The sequence below is a fragment of the Fonsecaea nubica genome, assembly GCF_001646965.1.
Source record: "Fonsecaea nubica strain CBS 269.64 chromosome Unknown Scaff43, whole genome shotgun sequence".
NCBI lineage: Eukaryota > Fungi > Ascomycota > Eurotiomycetes > Chaetothyriales > Herpotrichiellaceae > Fonsecaea > Fonsecaea nubica.
The window spans coordinates 60,790-76,876 of NW_019173716.1; the positions used below are offsets into that span (position 1 = coordinate 60,790).

Below are 16,087 nucleotides of genomic sequence, written 5' to 3' on the forward strand. Positions count from 1 at the left end.
ATGTATGCTCGTCTCGTTGCTGCCGTTTGCCTGGCTGCCGGAGCTCTCGCTGCTCCTCATGGCGGCGTAGCGACCCTTGACTATATCTCAAGCAATGCCTCGTTGCCCAAGGTTGTGTAAGTCTTCAGCAATTCCCTTCGTTGGGCTCCCAAGCTATCATCAAGTGGCCCATCTCGGTATAAGTCGCTCAAAAGTCCACCCCGGCTAACTCGAAACTATAGTGTTTTTGGACCGCTCTCAGCCACCCTAATGTCAGCATCCAACTGGAGTCGGGTAGACAACATCAACTATGGCAGCGGTGTAGGCCCAACATTCCCGGAGCTGGTTGCCAACGTATCAGAGGTGTTGCAGGTTGCTCAGCTATCTTATATCAGCATACCATCCCCTGGCGGCAGCTCAAACATCAACTCGTCCACTTTCCTGAACGTATCGCAGATCGCAAACCGGTTGCTCTGCTCGCCAGGCTCTGATATCACTGCCGCCGTCATGATCCACGGCACGAACACACTGGCGGAGACGGCATTCGGCGTGGACCTGACATTCCAGTGCAACAAGCCCTTTATCGTTACAGCTGCCATGCGTCCCGACACGTACGTTTCGCCGGACGGCCGTGCCAACTTCTATCAAGCAGTTGCCGCTGCCGTGTCTCCTGATACCATTGGCCGCGGCGGCCTGATATCGTTGAACGACCGCCTGACCAGCATATACTACTCAACCAAGCTGGATGCCAACACACCCGATACTTTCAAATCGCTTGAGCAGGGCAACGTTGGCGTCTTCCTGGCCGGTCAGCCGTACTACTACTTTGACGCTGCCCTGCCTACGGGCCGTCCCTATTTCGACATCAGCACCACCACGGTTCTGCCGAGTGTGATCACTCTCTACGGACACCGTAAGTCCCCATCAGGATTGAGCCAGAAAATAGCTTCATATGTTTTCAGTGCTAACCCTTGCCACAGAGGGGTTCGACGCCTCTCTCATGTACGCTGCAGTCGCCAACGGTGCAAAGTAAGTCGCAGTGCGCGCAGGACGCACTAGTAGTAGTTGCGTTATGTCCAAGGTCTGACTACTCTCTCTAGGGGCTTGGTGATTCTCGGTGCCGGCGCCGCTTCGCTCAGCTCTACGGCAACAGCAGCCGCCACCGACCTGTATGCCCGTGGAATACCCGTCGTCGCGGCGCCGCGACCCATAACTGGTGCTGGTGTTCCAGGAATCACCCCCGGTCCAGTGTAAGTGCATGAATCAGAATTTTTGCCAGCTCAAAAATCCCCCGTGATCAAAGCATCTTTTTAACCTCCCAAGCTTTTCATTTATATATATCAAGGTTTGCTAATTGTATCGGTAGGATCAAATCTGGTTATGTCGGAGGTGATCAGGCTCGCGTCATGTTGCAGTTGGCCATTAATGCCGGTTACAGTCTCGACCAGATTCGCGACCTCTTCGAGGGCCCCCTGCGTAAGGCTGTCTATGGTCCGTGGGCCAACCAGCTTTTCTACGGTCTCGTGTCAAACCCAGGGAATATCTTCTAGAGATAGGAGTAAGTAGTGTGACAAAATTTGCCCTCACTGACTGAGTTTTTTTTCTTATACTAGCTTTGTACTTTGGTTCCATTCCCCAATGCTCCGTCCGTCACGTGCCCGAGTAAAAAAGCTGCCTGACTCTCCCCTTTCCTGAAACGAATATGGTAAAAGGATAAATCACAGTCCGGTATATGAATATTACTCGTAAGAAAAGAAGAGATTGGCTAGAGCGAAAAAAAGAATAAGCGAATGAACAGGCAGGAAACTCGGGAGTGATCCGATCTGGGTTTGGTCGGATATGGACTGGATCTAACATGGAAGGCACGAATAGTAGTATAGTGTACGAGGTACAAGTACGAGTAGTGTATTTATTGTCTTGATGTGGACCGTACTGGACTGGAGTGGCAAGGGCGAAGGTAAGGGTGGTAAGGTTGTAAGGTACATGTAACTAACTCGGCAATCGGGGAGGGTGTTGGAGGGTAATGTACTCGGCGAGTCGGTATGTATGTACGTACTCGGTATGTACTCGAAACCCGGCACGCGGTACTCGGTCCTGTACTCCGATCACACACTTACCCCGAACTTGTCTGTAGGTGTGTTGCGTTGTTCTCTGTCTGGCTGTCTGGCCAGCTCACTTGCCCTGTCCCCCTGCTCGACACAAGTCCTCGTACTCATTTCACGGCAGAGACTCGCGATTCATCCATATTCATATTCATATCCATTGTCGCATTCACATCCGAAACAAGAACGAAGCATATCGTCATGTTCCATCTTTTGGCATTATCAATACTCCCTCGTAGCAGTAGCAGTAGCAGTAGCAGTAGCAGTGTATATATATATATATCGCAAGTGGTGAGCCGTGGTATCAACCGGGCAAGGAAAAAGGAAAAAGAGAATGGAGTGTCACCAAAATTACGAGTGGGCGTAGTCGGGATGGTCGTTTAGGTTGTTGGGTCATAGGGGGGAATCTCTCTCTCACACTCTCAAAAGCAACGGTCCTTTGCTGCCGGTACATGATCCACACGCACAGACACTTGTTCTTTCGCAAAGAAGGTCTATCCCGCTTTTGTTGCCACTCCCCAAAGGTACAAAGAGAATCGACGTTGTTGTCACAGGGTCCCACATCGTCCACCTCGTACGATCCCTTCTCTCCTTGCAGTGCGTCTCATATCTCCTATTTCCCTATCTCCGAAACAAAAACCGAGTTTAAATACCATTCTGGCCGTTCAATTCCCGGTCCTCGGGGATCTTCTCATTCTCCATTCCCTTTAGGTTGGGTGACTTGGTGGACCGCTTGAAGTAAGACGACACCTCAGAGTGGAAGTCATCATCATCCTCAGCTTGGGCAAGGTCGTCGGCCTCCTTCTCCTCGGCTCTGGCTTGCATGCGGGCTTCCCACTCGCCGCGCATCTCCTCAATCCGCTGCTTGAAGTCGAGCTCAGGGTCATACGGCTTGCCGACTCCACGGAGGCGCTCCCACAAGCTCAAGTGCTTGGGATGGATGGCGATACCGTGGTAGTCCTTCTCGCGACCGGCGCGGATGTAGGCCCACCGGCGTTCTTGTTCCTTGAGATCGAGGCCGGTCGTGTCGGGCATGAAAAGAACGTTGATGATGACACCAGCAAGACCGAACCACGGGACAACCCAGAACTTGGTCTGGGTGGACCAGTAGCTGTAGCCGACGGCGGCAGTCAGAGCGCCCAACTTACCCACAGCAGCGGAGAAACCGTGGGCCGTAGCACGGACGGCGACAGGGTAGACTTCAGCGGCCGCAAGGAAGGTGACACAGTTGGGACCAAATTGCTGGAAGAACGACGACAGGAAGTACATGGTCTGGAATTCCTTGATGTGGTCGCGAGAGGTGTAGTAGCTAAGCTGGGTGCCGGGAATGATGAAGAAGATAAAGTCCATCATGAAGCCGAGCGATTGCATGTGCTTGCGGCCATAGAGCTTGTTGTCAACCAAGAAACTGGCCAGGTAGTAACCGCATAGCGACACACCGACGTTGATCAGGTTGTACAGCCAACCGGGCATGATGGATTTCGTCTCCGGCATGATGACACTGATGAACTCGCTCTGGAACAACTTGTTGCCATAGAAAAACACGTCGTTCATGTACCACGTGCCAGCAGTGGCGATGACACGACCACCAAAGTAGTAAAAGGTCAACTTGAGGGATTCAACGTCGTAACCGGTGACGGCGTTCTTCTTCTTGGCAAGTCTCAGCTGCCTGTTGGCGCTGGCCTTGACCTTGAAGGTACGGAAGTAGATCAGCCAAGCGGTACCGACGGCGGGAATGGCAAAGGAGACACGGTAGGTGTACTGGGCAGCGACCTTGGAGTACGGGGCGTTGCCGCTGCCGTGGTGGAAGACCAAGAGCAGAATGATGAGGATGACCTGGTTGAAGAATTGACCCCAACCTTGCATCAAGAAGGCGCTGACGACCTTGCGACCTCTGTGCAGACGATCCTCACGGGTCGACACTTTGCCGGAACCGACGGCGTTCTCCATACCAGAGGTGGCAGTCATGGGATATTCACCTCCGACGCCAATGCCGTAGAAGAAGAGCGACCAGGCGTAGCAGATGACCCAGCCGTTTTGGGTGACACCCCAGGCGCAGACCAGCATAATGAGACCGATGAACATGATTGTGGCATCCTGGATCAGACCCCAGCGACGGCCGATCCAGTCACCAATGACACCGACGAGGATTTGACCACAGATGATACCACAGATTTCAAGGTAGTCGACAGCATTGATCCACGTCTTGCTGCAGATCTTGTTGGATTTCCAGCAATCGGGGAATGCGCCCTGGAAGAGCGGCTTGATGTTGCCAATGGAGAAGAGCACGTAACCTTCCAGACCGAGACCGGCACCGGGGAGAACCATGTTGCGGAAGTAGAAACCAACGGGCGCCAGAGGGTCCTTCTTGAAGATTTCCCAGAAGGCGGAGAACTCTCTCCGGGTCTCTTCTCGGTCGACCTTGGAGACGAACTTGACTCGCTTGATGATGGGGAGGTCAGCCCAGTAGACGCCATTCTCGTCGTACAGGTCGTCGGGCTTCAGAAGGTATCGGAAGACGTCCTTCTCATTTGTGGTCATGTCCAGATGAGGATCCTCGAAGGGGGCGTGAGTACCCGAAACATCGGGACCATGCGGGGGATTGGGCCCATATCGCGTGACCTCGTCCTCTCCGTTGCCAGCCATGGTGTATCAATCAATGGGATATACCAAGGATGGAATACAGGAGACACAAGGCTGAGGGGGCGTGGAGGTTGTGGTAAAAGATGTTGATGAGTCGAGGTTGACAGAGTGGAAGTAAAGTTCAAGAAAAGGGTACCGGCTTTTTTATGGGAAAAATGGAGCGCACAAGAAATTTGTGTAGGAAAGCGGAGACTCGCACCCGAAAAATAAGAAACGATCTTGACGACAGCCAAGGCAGCTCGTCAATTGGCCAAAGCTTGAGAGTCGACGGACATGGGCTAAGCAACAGGTCAAAGGCCCCAGACCATAGTATAAAAAGGCTTGTCGCACGGAAGTGACGGATGGCTTGCAGGGGAGGTATTATCCACTGAAGAGGCGTGCCACGGGAGCTGGCAACGGGCGAAGCATACCAAAAACAGGCGGGAGAGAGCCACGAGTAGCAAAGAGGTCAATTCATTCGTCCACAAGCGACAGAAAAGGTACACGAGGGGCGTGACAGCGTGCCATTGTTATTGGTATCGGGGGAAGGTAAGGGTCATGGATGAGATTAGAAGAGGGGGGCCGAGTGCTGCCGGCGGATGATGTGACTTGTTGGGTTTAACCCCGAGCTGCACGATAAGAGGGTCAGTCGATGGCTACCGTGGGAGGGACCGTGGGAGGTGGGAGGTGGGAGGCTGGCTAGGGTCGTAGGTGGAGCGATATCCAGATGGAGAATGCTCATCAGTGAGTAATGGGCGCGTTGCCGACAAGGGTCATCATAAGCGGGACAGGGAGGAGTCGAAGAAGGAATCATCGTGGATGGTGTGTGTATGGAGTGGATGAGTGATGTGTCTGGAGATTGATGAGCGGCGTCAGGCGATAATACGCAGGCGAAGAAAAGAAAAAATTTAACATTCGCCGCTACGAGGCAGGCACAGCAGGTATTCGGCAAGTCAAAATGACGGAGATAAAAAGGCAGACTTTGGTGCTTGACACACGCGACAAACTTTGAGTTACGCCTTCTGCCAAGAATCGTTTTTATGTCATGGAAACTTTCATCATGATCTACAAACAAGTATCACCAGGACTAGATATGAGAAGATAGATGAACGCCAGACTCGTCATGTCTCTCTCTTTCCCATCCTCGACAATGGCTGCTACGAGATCGAGTGAGATCGAGTCTCAGACGACTACAAGCTCCATAAGATCGGTGATTCCGCAAAACAGTTCGGTGGAGGTGAGGTTGATCTGAGCAGGGAGGACGCCTTGATCACCGCCCGCACTAACTCGTGCCGCTTGCATAAAACATGCGGCTGCAGTTACTAGGATGAGGATACCTCGTACAGCCCTCTGGACGACCCCCATGGCATCTGGGAATCGTTGGCTCCCGGTTGCTTTGTTCTCGGTATGCCTTTCCTCCAGCCCGGCATATGAGCGGCGGCGCCGTTTGCCATCCGCGCGGTCTTTTTCATTGAAATCTTCTTCGAACCAAGCATCAGAACTAAGAGCAACCGTGTGATCGCTTACAAGGAAACCAAAATAAAATTGGGGAATGGAAAACTCGGCGCGTTGAATTTGTGGTTGCGGTCGCGAGGTGGTTTTTAAGTTTTGTCTACCAATCGAGATGCTGCATTCCCCCACGTGCAGTCAAAGGCTGCGAGTGACTGGCCGACGAGGCCTGGACCTGCGCCGATCAAGCTCATGCCCGATTTGGAGTAGCGTCTCGCTAGGTGGAGATGGCCTGTAATTTCGTATACACAGTATTCATTGTTACATGACATTTCGACAACGACGCATTCAGTACATCACCAGACTTGCCTGTGTGGGTAGGTGCCCTATTAGGTAGAGAACTTATGATAGGAGTTGGTGGTCTCGGGGTCTTCTATGTTCTTTGACATCTCACTGTATTAATTTTAGGTGACGAAAGGGGCAGTGGATAGATGGAGCACATTGACGGCTCTGGTCAAAACCGAAGACAAACGTCGGTGTTTTGATTGGACTATGTTGCAAATCATCGAGGATGCAAGAGACAGGATCGATCCTTCGCCATCTGGGTACATGAAGCCGACGGACCTGTAAACTAACATATGACGTTCCTGGCACGGGAGCACCAGTTGACTGCGGCCGCAGGAGTCGTCGTCTTCAAGCAACAGCGAATAGGTCCCGTATGGCAAGACAGGCATGGTATTACCAGGAGTGTTCAACCAGTGTGCGCAAGTCCATAATTGTACATCTTGAACCAGTAGACTGTTCGGTTCGACCTGTATCCCGCAAAGACAACGTGGTCTCGCCCTAGCAATCGCAAGGGTTACCATGTGCCAGCTGAGAAGTTTACCCATTGTAAGGTTCTCAAGTGCTCGTATCTGCCACCATCACTGGAAGAAGGAACTATTCTTTCGGTAGAAAAACAACATTCGTACTGATGTTGTTGTGGAGATTGACCACTCCTTGTGTTGATTGCATCCTAAAGCGTCACTTACCTACGAGTACGAGTAGGAGAGAGCAGTTCACACGACTAGCCTGCGGATCAGTGCCTGACCCTGGCACCTCTCCACCACTGCTGGGATCGTTCCCGCCACTGGGATTCCCCCATTTCTTCACGAGCAGGGCCATTTCGCGTACTCCATCCTCCTGCCGCAGTGTAACTTCAACTTGACGATGCAGACCTATCAGCGATAGTTGCTTTTCCCGGATGCCCCTTGATCCCGTCTGCCACTGCCACAGAAGGAAAGCAAGGCATGGATGGGTATGAGTGCGGTTCAGCAACCCGGCCAGGCTATGGAGGTCAGCTGCGCAGAGCAGGACTGCTATCTTCTGTATCTTCGTCGTGGCCACACATGGAACTGCTCGTCGTCGACATCTCGCAATGTATGGTCTTGTGCGCGAGAACCGTCCTGGACAGGGTCAATACTCTGTGACAAAAGCCAGGTTCATGGTGTAGAACATCTATGCGTCCTGAATTGCAGATACCTTGCATGAGCCGAATGCAGCGTTCCGATACGTCTCATGGCTGTCCTCAAAACGCGCCGCGCCGCTGTTTTCCCACGTGTATCTATTTCTCCTGAGCCTTCGAGGCGGTTTACTTCTTGACATAACTGTTCTCTTACACTCATTGTTCCAGCTTCCTAGCTTCACTGATCCACTTCCTGTCGACTTGGAGTTCGGAACTCATTTGACGCAGACCAATTGACGAAGGCACGGGTCGAGTGAGCCCAGATCGAAAAGAGGGAACTGTCAGCCCGTCGGACTAGTTGAGCCTAATGCGCTGCGAGGTATAGACACTTACAGGTGTTTGAATTCCATTGAATCCGTTGCCTCCACACATCTGCTGACGGTCAAGGCGGTACTGTGGCGAGCAACTTGTGGAAGGTTGACACGATGTGTCGATTCAATGAGGCTGAACGTTGTCTGAAGCCACAGCAAAGGACTACATTGGTATTAGCACGCTGAGAGGTTTGTGGATGAGTTATCGCCACTCATTTGCTCAGAGGTATTCAGGGGACAAGAGGAGGGATACCGTCCAAGTTGCTTGATGGTAGCACAATTTCGAAGGGCCAGCGCAGCCGAGTTGAACTGAAAATCGCAACGCCATCCCGTCTGCGCAAGTTACAAGTGTCAAGCACTTACGTCGACCGTGAATTGAGAGATCTGCAGAGCCACATAACGTTGACAAAGAGGTACCAACATACTTCTCATTGTAAGGATCCTGTACGAAGTCCACCAGCGCAATTCTTCATGTGGTCGTTTGACCATCATTGCGAAGAAGGCTATAGAATTGGATTGGCCACATTTTACAACAATCCTGAGGAAGGAGCTTCAGAGTTAACAGGTGCCAAATAAAACATGCAAGTATGTAGGTATGGCAACAAAGGTTCTCTGGTTCCTGAAGGAATTACTGGTATTGTACTGTGAATACTCCGTATCGTTACCCGGTACATGCCTTTCCTAAATCGAATTGGTCATGAAATGGTTCAGCTTGGCAGTAATGTAGCCAAGCAGCTTCAGCTGAACTTTGGGATCTTCGGATGCTCGTTAACGTCGATGTGCTTGCTGCACAATGCCATCTGCCCAGACCCGAACTCGCCACCGTGAGCCTTGGGATCCTGACACATGATCTATAAGTATTTGTGACATATCTGCCAATGCTGAGTGTGCACTTGGCCTTCGGTGCACAAGTAGACTTGCTCCCATGTAGGGTAGCCGCTTACCGCCATGGAGCCCGCTCTGAAGCTGCGCGCTCAAACATGTGCATGCGTCGTCAGCAGCGGACCATCACTCTTTCCCTATACGCCGACCAGCTTCTGATTCTTTATGAGGGCTTTTGGCCAGAGTGGACGCTCCAACTGTCTGAGTAACGATTATGACAAATGCGTGGCCTGATCTCGCGTCTTCAATCTCGAGGAGCCGGACGTGGCATCATCTACGAGTAGGAGGACTTGTAGATGCACGTTTCAGCCCAAGATCTGTGCTCAAAAAAGGATCACGTGGAAGGCTGTGGAAGTCAGGTATCTGGAGTATTGTCGCTTCAGAGGCCAGTCTTGCCGATGGCCATCCGCTTCTTTAGGTTATGTTCTGTCGGCTGGGCCTTTGTGGTGTTCATGATATCATTAACCTCGTGTAACAAGTGGCGTGTCTCCCAATCCCCATTCCCTGTCGGGAATACCTTATCATTCGCATGTCTCCAACATTTTCTTGATGAAACTCTGGAGGGTAGGGTTCCACAGAGCTGCAGCAACTCTCTCCTTGTCTGCTAATTGTTTATTGACTTCATCCGCCGTTGAATGTGTACCCTCTTTGATCCTGACGTCAACCCTAAATCTGGGAGGAAGGGATTCTTCCAGCCGGACCCGCACTCCCAGTCCTATCACAGTGGCCAAACTGCAATGCTGGATTGTGGGAGTGATCAAGACCGTAACTGTTTGGAGATTCGAGTTTGGCCGGTTGGGAATGGTAGGTCTGATGGAAATATCGGGCAATGACACGACGGCCAGGGAGCCGAGCGTAATAGGATGTTCAGGATCAGACATGGTGGCTACCAGGTCATAGATCTCCTGGGTATCGATAGGCTCTTCTTCTGCATCGCTGTCGCTTGCCTCTATGGATGACGGACTAGCGGAACGTGTGAAAGGGTCGACAGCGAACGACGGCGCGGGATACGCAAAGGTAGAGTTACCGAAGGTATGGTCGTCCCTTGCTGATGCGCGCCGCTTTCGGGTCGGAAGATCTGAAGGGTTGAGAACAAGGGGATTCGCATTCTTTCCGTCTTCCATGGCGCGTATTTTGGCTAGAGCTGATCTCCCAAAGGGGGGCTATCTGACTTGAAACGGAGAGAAATAGGTTACGAGTGCGCGTGGATCGAGTCGCAGTGGTCGGGAGATGGATTTTGCGCCTGAAATTGAAAAGAGGCGAAGACGACGTCTTTTGCAAGTGTTGGAGAGTACAGTCACGTGGTCAAATCTTGGCAGTTGATCTTCGACCATTGTCTGGAATTTGGTTAGTCAGCTGCGGAGCACGCCTTCAGCACCCATTCAGCAGCACATTGTGGGACAGTGTCGATCATTCATTCAAGGGCCTGTCCACCGAAGAATACGCCTTGAACTGAAGCACTCAGTATCTACAGGTATCTTTGCCGCGGGTTCTCTTCGCACAGCACACGGGCTAGAAGATGAGATGAGGACCCGTGTCCAAACTTCCAGGTGTCATGTTGAAGTCTGCTGCCCTCCAAAAGCGAATAGCTTTTCGTTCCCTGGGCCCTGCACAGCTGATGCACTCCCCGCTTGTGATCCACCACCTCCTCGCCTTCGATCGGCATTGTCTCAAGTGCTTCTGGAACCTTACTTCTTTCGGCCGTCAGCACTTTTCGCCTGAGTGGCAAAGAGCAGGATTTTTCATGGTGGAAGACACGCGAGCTGGGGTGAATTGCTTTTAACGAGTGCGAGTCCAATGTCATCACATGCGTTTCCGGCGGGCCGCTGTCCGCCTTCGTGGTGTGTCCTGATATACCCGCTTTGATTATGCGCAGAACACGTATTCGCACACATTCCGCTGGAAGTTCAGGCACTCAGTCCTTGAGGGTAGTTGGTATATCTGGTTAGATCGATGAAACAACGAGGCTTTCTGTCGAGAATAAACAATTGGGGGGCTCTGAGTAAGTGCAGAGACCGGCTCGCATTGGTGGTGCGGTCCTCTGATAATCCTGTCCTCTAACGCCACGAGCCTGTGATGGCGAGACAGATGGGGTACTCAAGGCAGCCATAGCATCACAGAGTATGTTTTCTTCCGGAAGAATCCCTACTTGTAACAGGTCCAGCTGCAGGGCCGTATCTACAAATTCTTTGCTTGCTCTTCGCAGCTCGAAACGGCCGATCGTGGCGCAGGCAAGAACCATTGTTTGTGCCTCGGGAAGAACCAACCATCTGGTAAGAGAATGGAATTTTTGAGGGCTTACTGTACAATGGAAACCACTATGGCGCTGTCTCTGACGTTAGGTCTTCGAGTTGTGGCATCAGGCTGTCCAGGGGAAAGCCTGTCTGATCTGCGACAATAACTGTCCAGTCCATCGTGGATCAGGGAGTAGCGTAACACTGAACCCCCTGAGCCTTGGGATCAGGAATTTAAGGAGCAGCTTTAGGCATGTGCAGTTATCCTTGTATCGCGCAAGCCGCAACAATGATGGTGCCCCCTTGCGCACCCGCACAGCCATATTCCTTGTAGAGTTTTGCTTCGCGAGTTTTCTTTTCTTTTTATTCTTTTTTCTTCTGAAACAAAACTGGTGGTCTTATCGCCGTGGAACCCTCGCAAACTCTCCATACGCTGGTGCGCAGTTCAATGCCTCCGGGCGCCTGAGGTGCTGTTGACGGAGAACGTGGGACATTGCTGGCACAAATAGCATGTACCCTCCGAAGCGCAAGGTAGAGATGGGATGATTGAAGTGTCGCTCACTTGTAGACGTGTAGACTGACTCTCCACTGGTCGTTGGCCACAGGCTCGTAGGGCGGCGAGCCCGAGGGCACAGAGTTTGGTCAAGCCGGCAGTCCTGACGTTGCATTTAGGGCTGACGGCGCCTCCAGCCCCTCCAGACAGGAGGCCAGAGGCAAAATGGCGAACAGATGATGGTTGGCTGAGCAGGGACACCAGGGAGAGAGCTGGTGAAAGCTGGCTGGGTAAGCAGCTCAACGATGATTCCTTCGTCCGTTCCCTGGCGCTCCGTAACACCGCCCACCACGCACCATTCACCACGCAGCAGCATTCATCCTTGCAATAGTGGTTGACCACTCCCCAAACTTGGGACTGCAAATCCCCTTATTTTGTATCTTAAACTGTCACCCCTATAGGACCAAATCCTGGTGTAGATCTGCCCTCCAACCCTTCCGGTGGCATTTTCGTGACCACAACCAAGTACAAGAACTCGGATGCGAATAGGCTGTGGCTGTTCCCACAAACTGGCAGCATACGAACACCATTCCTACCCACTCCACGGCCGCTGACTTCTTAGGCGAACAAGTCTTGTACCTCGTACGTTGTTCTTGTCGCATGTGCAAAGAGGGCCGTGTCCTGTCAACGCGCTCCGCCCGCTACCGTCGGAACCATCCTCCTCCCTGCGTTGAGACTCGAACATGGCCCAGGCATCTTCACGCCTGATGCCTCGAACTTGGTGAAGTTTTTGCCTCTGCCAACGTTCTTGTGGCTGACCACAAACCCGACTTTGCCTGAACCTGTGCATTCAAAACGCTTCAAAGTGCCCCAACGTGCCGAGGTCGAAGTGTTTCGAGGTTGCGCTACACGAAAAGAGTCCCATCATCCATCATCCAAATCTGCCCATTTAGCACGCGCTCACCCTTTGGCCTCTTCCCATCTCCGTTCAACCTCACCACGCGCCTCTTTTGCGACAGCCCTCTCCTTTGCGGTCGTTCTTATATGCGCGCAATCCGGCTGCCCGCTTATTCACGAGTTAGTCATTGATTCGACACTGGACCATCTCACCACGGCCACAACTCCTCGATCGAGGCACCCGCCGTTCTCGCACTTACCCAATGTGGTGTCAGTCCGAGTGGATGAGATGCCACTATGCAGAGCTATTCTCTGTCATCCGCGCCTCCTCCCGGCCCCAAGAACTACGTCTTTGTCGATGAGCATAACCGACATAAGCGACTCAAGGTAATGAGAGCTTGTGAAGGATGTCGTCGACGGAAGATCAAGTGCGACTCTGCCACAACCAACACATGGCCTTGCGCCGCCTGTGTCCGGCTGAAACTTCAATGCATCCCTCCGGCGGGAGGATTGGACGGTGATCCAGGAGATGTTGGGCCGGGGAGTGCTGGCGAAGAGACGGGCGGACCGCCTTCATACTCGGCCGCATTAGTCGCACCTGGCCAACAACAAGTCCAGAGCTATGCGCCCGCAGCCCCAGCCTTCCAACTCAACCAAGGAAACCCATACTCCTACGATGCATACGTGACCAATCACCAGAAGCCGTTGTTTCAAGCCAACGAAAAGACCTACGACAGCTTTTACCCAGACTCCCATCAAATCCCCGGGACGCTACATGACACCTTCCAGAATGCTTCTCAAACGTATGCGCAGACCCAATATGACGAGACACCTTTCAGGCAAGAGCGCGCTGGGTCTTCCCCGATCGACCAATTCACTGCCGAAGATCTCATGGAACACCTTGGGCAGCTGAAGATTGGTGAAAGCGGAGTCGCTCCCTATATTCGCTCAGAAAAAAGCAGCAAAGAACTGGACCTCCCCATCCAGGAACCTGAGCCTGAACCACGGATTGCTGCTGCCTTCAGCACCGATGCAGGCTCTCAAATCAGGATTCCTCCGGCTCTGATGCCGTCGCACGAGGACGCGATGCAAGCCTTTGAGACGTATTTCAATAACGTCCACCCATACGTGCCAGTGCTGAACAGACAACAATTCTACAATCAGTGGCACAATGATCAGTCATCCATCTCACCTCTTATCCTGGAAGCCGTTTTTGCCAATGCTGGTCGCCTGTCAGATGATCCAGCCCAAGGCGCACAATGGCTTGCTTTGGCCAATAGTAAGTACGATACACCCTTTTGGCTGTGCGCTGCTAACAAGCGGGAGAACACGAACCATTCTTTCTGGACAGTCCACGGTTGAGCAATCTTCAGGCCTTGTTACTTCTGCTAAAAGCGCGAGAGAGTGCCCCCAAAAGGGGTTACTACTATCGTTCATGGATGACTTGTAAAACGGCAATCACGATGGCAAAAGATCTCGAATTACATCTACACTATGAAATCCATTCCTCAGGGGAGTCATGTGGTTCCGACCCGACTGAGTGCCTGACAAAGACTCGAATCTGGCAGACACTTCTGGTTTGCGAGACCATGGTAGGAGGTCCGCAAGGTGAATATTGCTCTTCTTGCCATAGAGTGACTGCGTTGACTGACATATATCCAGGACGAACCGATTTCGGTGTAGATCCGAATTCTATTGATATCAGCGAAAGCCCGCCGGGCTCTGAAATGGACGACTACGAACGGACAATTTCGAGACAGTTTGCATACTTCGTTCGCAACGTCCGCAACATTCGTCTCATCACGGACGTCCACCGCAGACTGCAACGGAAGAAGGATTGGGCTCTGGACAAAGAATTCGTGGCATATAACGCTTCCTTTCAGAAATGGCCCGATGAGCTTCCACCAGACTTACAACTGCCACTTCCACCGACAGGCGAGACGCCTAATGTGACTTCCCATTTTCTGGGAAACATGCACTCTCATTATCATCTGGCCATCGTGATGCTCCATCGGCCACAGCTGTCGGCGTCTCAGTCGTTCGCTGCTGATAGTCAGTGGCGACACCATATGAGTGTCTGCTACAACTCGGCCAAGATCCTTTGTCGACTACAGGAAGGAATTCTCGCTAACTTCGATTTGACGGGATTGTTGGTGATGCAAAGGGGGATCAATTTCACCATCTATGCCATCCTAACCTGTATCATGATTCACCTGGTTGCGCTTTCCTCCCCGGATCCAGAGTTCAACTTTGAAGCAAAGGACTACTTTGTACGACAAATGAGGATCCTTGAGCGGTGTATCTCTGCCTGGCCAATGCCAGAAACAGAGGCTCAGATCAATGCTCTTCGAGCCGCATTTTCAGCCGACGTCAACAAGCCCTTTGAACTCAAGGAGTCGTTTCCTCATGGAACACCGTCTGAGAATTCTCGCCCGTCTCCTATTTCTCCACAGCCGTACGATCGACATCAGCTACCGCTGCAGTCACAGGGTCAGAAACTTGTCGACCTTCAACAGCCGCAGCAGCAGCAGCAGCAAGCACAGCCTGGTCCGTACGCGGCACAACATCTAGGCCAGATGACGCGACAGACCCCATACCTCTCCACGCCGCCTATTTCGGTCTATGCCGCTGATTCCAAACCTCCGACACCCTTGTATGGCCAGAACTACGAACTGGAACAGACACCCTTTTCAAGCATCCCGAGTTCCGCGGGTGGTTACTACCAGCAGCCGACGTCGGCGACCGAAATTCAGTGGAATCCGACCCCGATCATTGACCAATTTGACACGGCATTCGCTATTCCCGCGTCGGCGCTTGCTCCCCCACCGTCCCTGTACGGGGGCAGCGGTGCATCACCTCCAGGGAATATGCAATCCATGCAAGCGAGCTTTACCTCGACCAGCTCCCCCACCTACGGAGCGGCTTCGCTGCCGAGCTATACCCCTCAGCAGCAACAGCCCCAGCAACACTACTTTGCCGCACAGCAGTCGCAGTCATATCAGAATGCGTCACCGCAAATGGTGTCAGACTCCCAGCTGCCCATGTCCGCCGGAACCGCGTACGCTACAACCGGAGTGGGAGGCGCGGCTATGCTCGTGACACCTCAACAGTGGCAGCAGAGTGTTGCTAATGTGATTGATGCAGGCAGGTTGAAGAGGAGGTGGGATTATACTCATTAGTATTTTGGGTTCTCTTGCCTCTAGTTGGGTTATGAACTTTCAATCACAAGAACGCGAAGGTCGATCTGCATAGTGCCTCACCATTACAGCGAGGGCGCGTTCGCACAATGATAGTATTCCAAGCAGGCCACATACTTTGAAGGACAGCCTGGGAATACTGCTTGGTCCGCGCAGACTCGCCTTCGATGCTGTGCCTGCGCACATTCCCGTACCCGCATGTGCCTAATTTCCCCATGCTCAGCTTGGACGGGTGCGCAGGAAAGGGTTCTGCATGCGCTCCATAGTGGAGAGGGTGATCGATCACTTACCGCACGCGCAAAGGAGCAATCCTAGAATGGGCATCAGCGACAATAACAGCGCGCGAAACAAAACGAAGACAAACACCATGGTCAATGGCCACGTATGTTTCACCATATGGGCAGAAAGCTCTTGGGC

At 52.4% G+C, this 16,087-nt stretch overlaps 5 protein-coding genes across 5 annotated transcripts; 3 read left to right on the forward strand and 2 right to left on the reverse strand.

Annotated features, from left to right (window-relative positions):
* On the forward strand, positions 1-1,529 carry AYO20_06663 (hypothetical protein; the record flags this gene model as incomplete). Its single annotated transcript, XM_022644952.1, has 5 exons — positions 1-116; positions 222-892; positions 960-1,008; positions 1,080-1,229; positions 1,346-1,529. 5 exons carry the CDS (start codon positions 1-3, stop codon positions 1,527-1,529), a joined length of 1,170 nt encoding a protein of 389 aa, XP_022499027.1.
* A 1,197-nt stretch (positions 1,530-2,726) lies between these two features.
* AYO20_06664 (hypothetical protein) lies at positions 2,727-4,727 on the reverse strand (the record flags this gene model as incomplete). Its single annotated transcript, XM_022644953.1, has 1 exon — positions 2,727-4,727. The coding sequence occupies one exon, from the start codon at positions 4,725-4,727 to the stop codon at positions 2,727-2,729; it is 2,001 nt and encodes a 666-aa protein (XP_022499028.1).
* Positions 4,728-9,370: 4,643 nt separating this feature from the next.
* Positions 9,371-9,973, reverse strand: AYO20_06665 (hypothetical protein; the record flags this gene model as incomplete). The annotated part of the gene is made up of 1 exon (XM_022644954.1): positions 9,371-9,973. One exon carries the CDS (start codon positions 9,971-9,973, stop codon positions 9,371-9,373), a length of 603 nt encoding a protein of 200 aa, XP_022499029.1.
* A 2,797-nt stretch (positions 9,974-12,770) lies between these two features.
* Positions 12,771-13,835, forward strand: AYO20_06666 (hypothetical protein; the record flags this gene model as incomplete). The annotated part of the gene is made up of 1 exon (XM_022644955.1): positions 12,771-13,835. One exon carries the CDS (start codon positions 12,771-12,773, stop codon positions 13,833-13,835), a length of 1,065 nt encoding a protein of 354 aa, XP_022499030.1.
* A 101-nt stretch (positions 13,836-13,936) lies between these two features.
* Positions 13,937-15,652, forward strand: AYO20_06667 (hypothetical protein; the record flags this gene model as incomplete). Its single annotated transcript, XM_022644956.1, has 2 exons — positions 13,937-14,081; positions 14,136-15,652. The coding sequence occupies 2 exons, from the start codon at positions 13,937-13,939 to the stop codon at positions 15,650-15,652; spliced, it is 1,662 nt and encodes a 553-aa protein (XP_022499031.1).
* Positions 15,653-16,087: the final 435 nt, after the last annotated feature.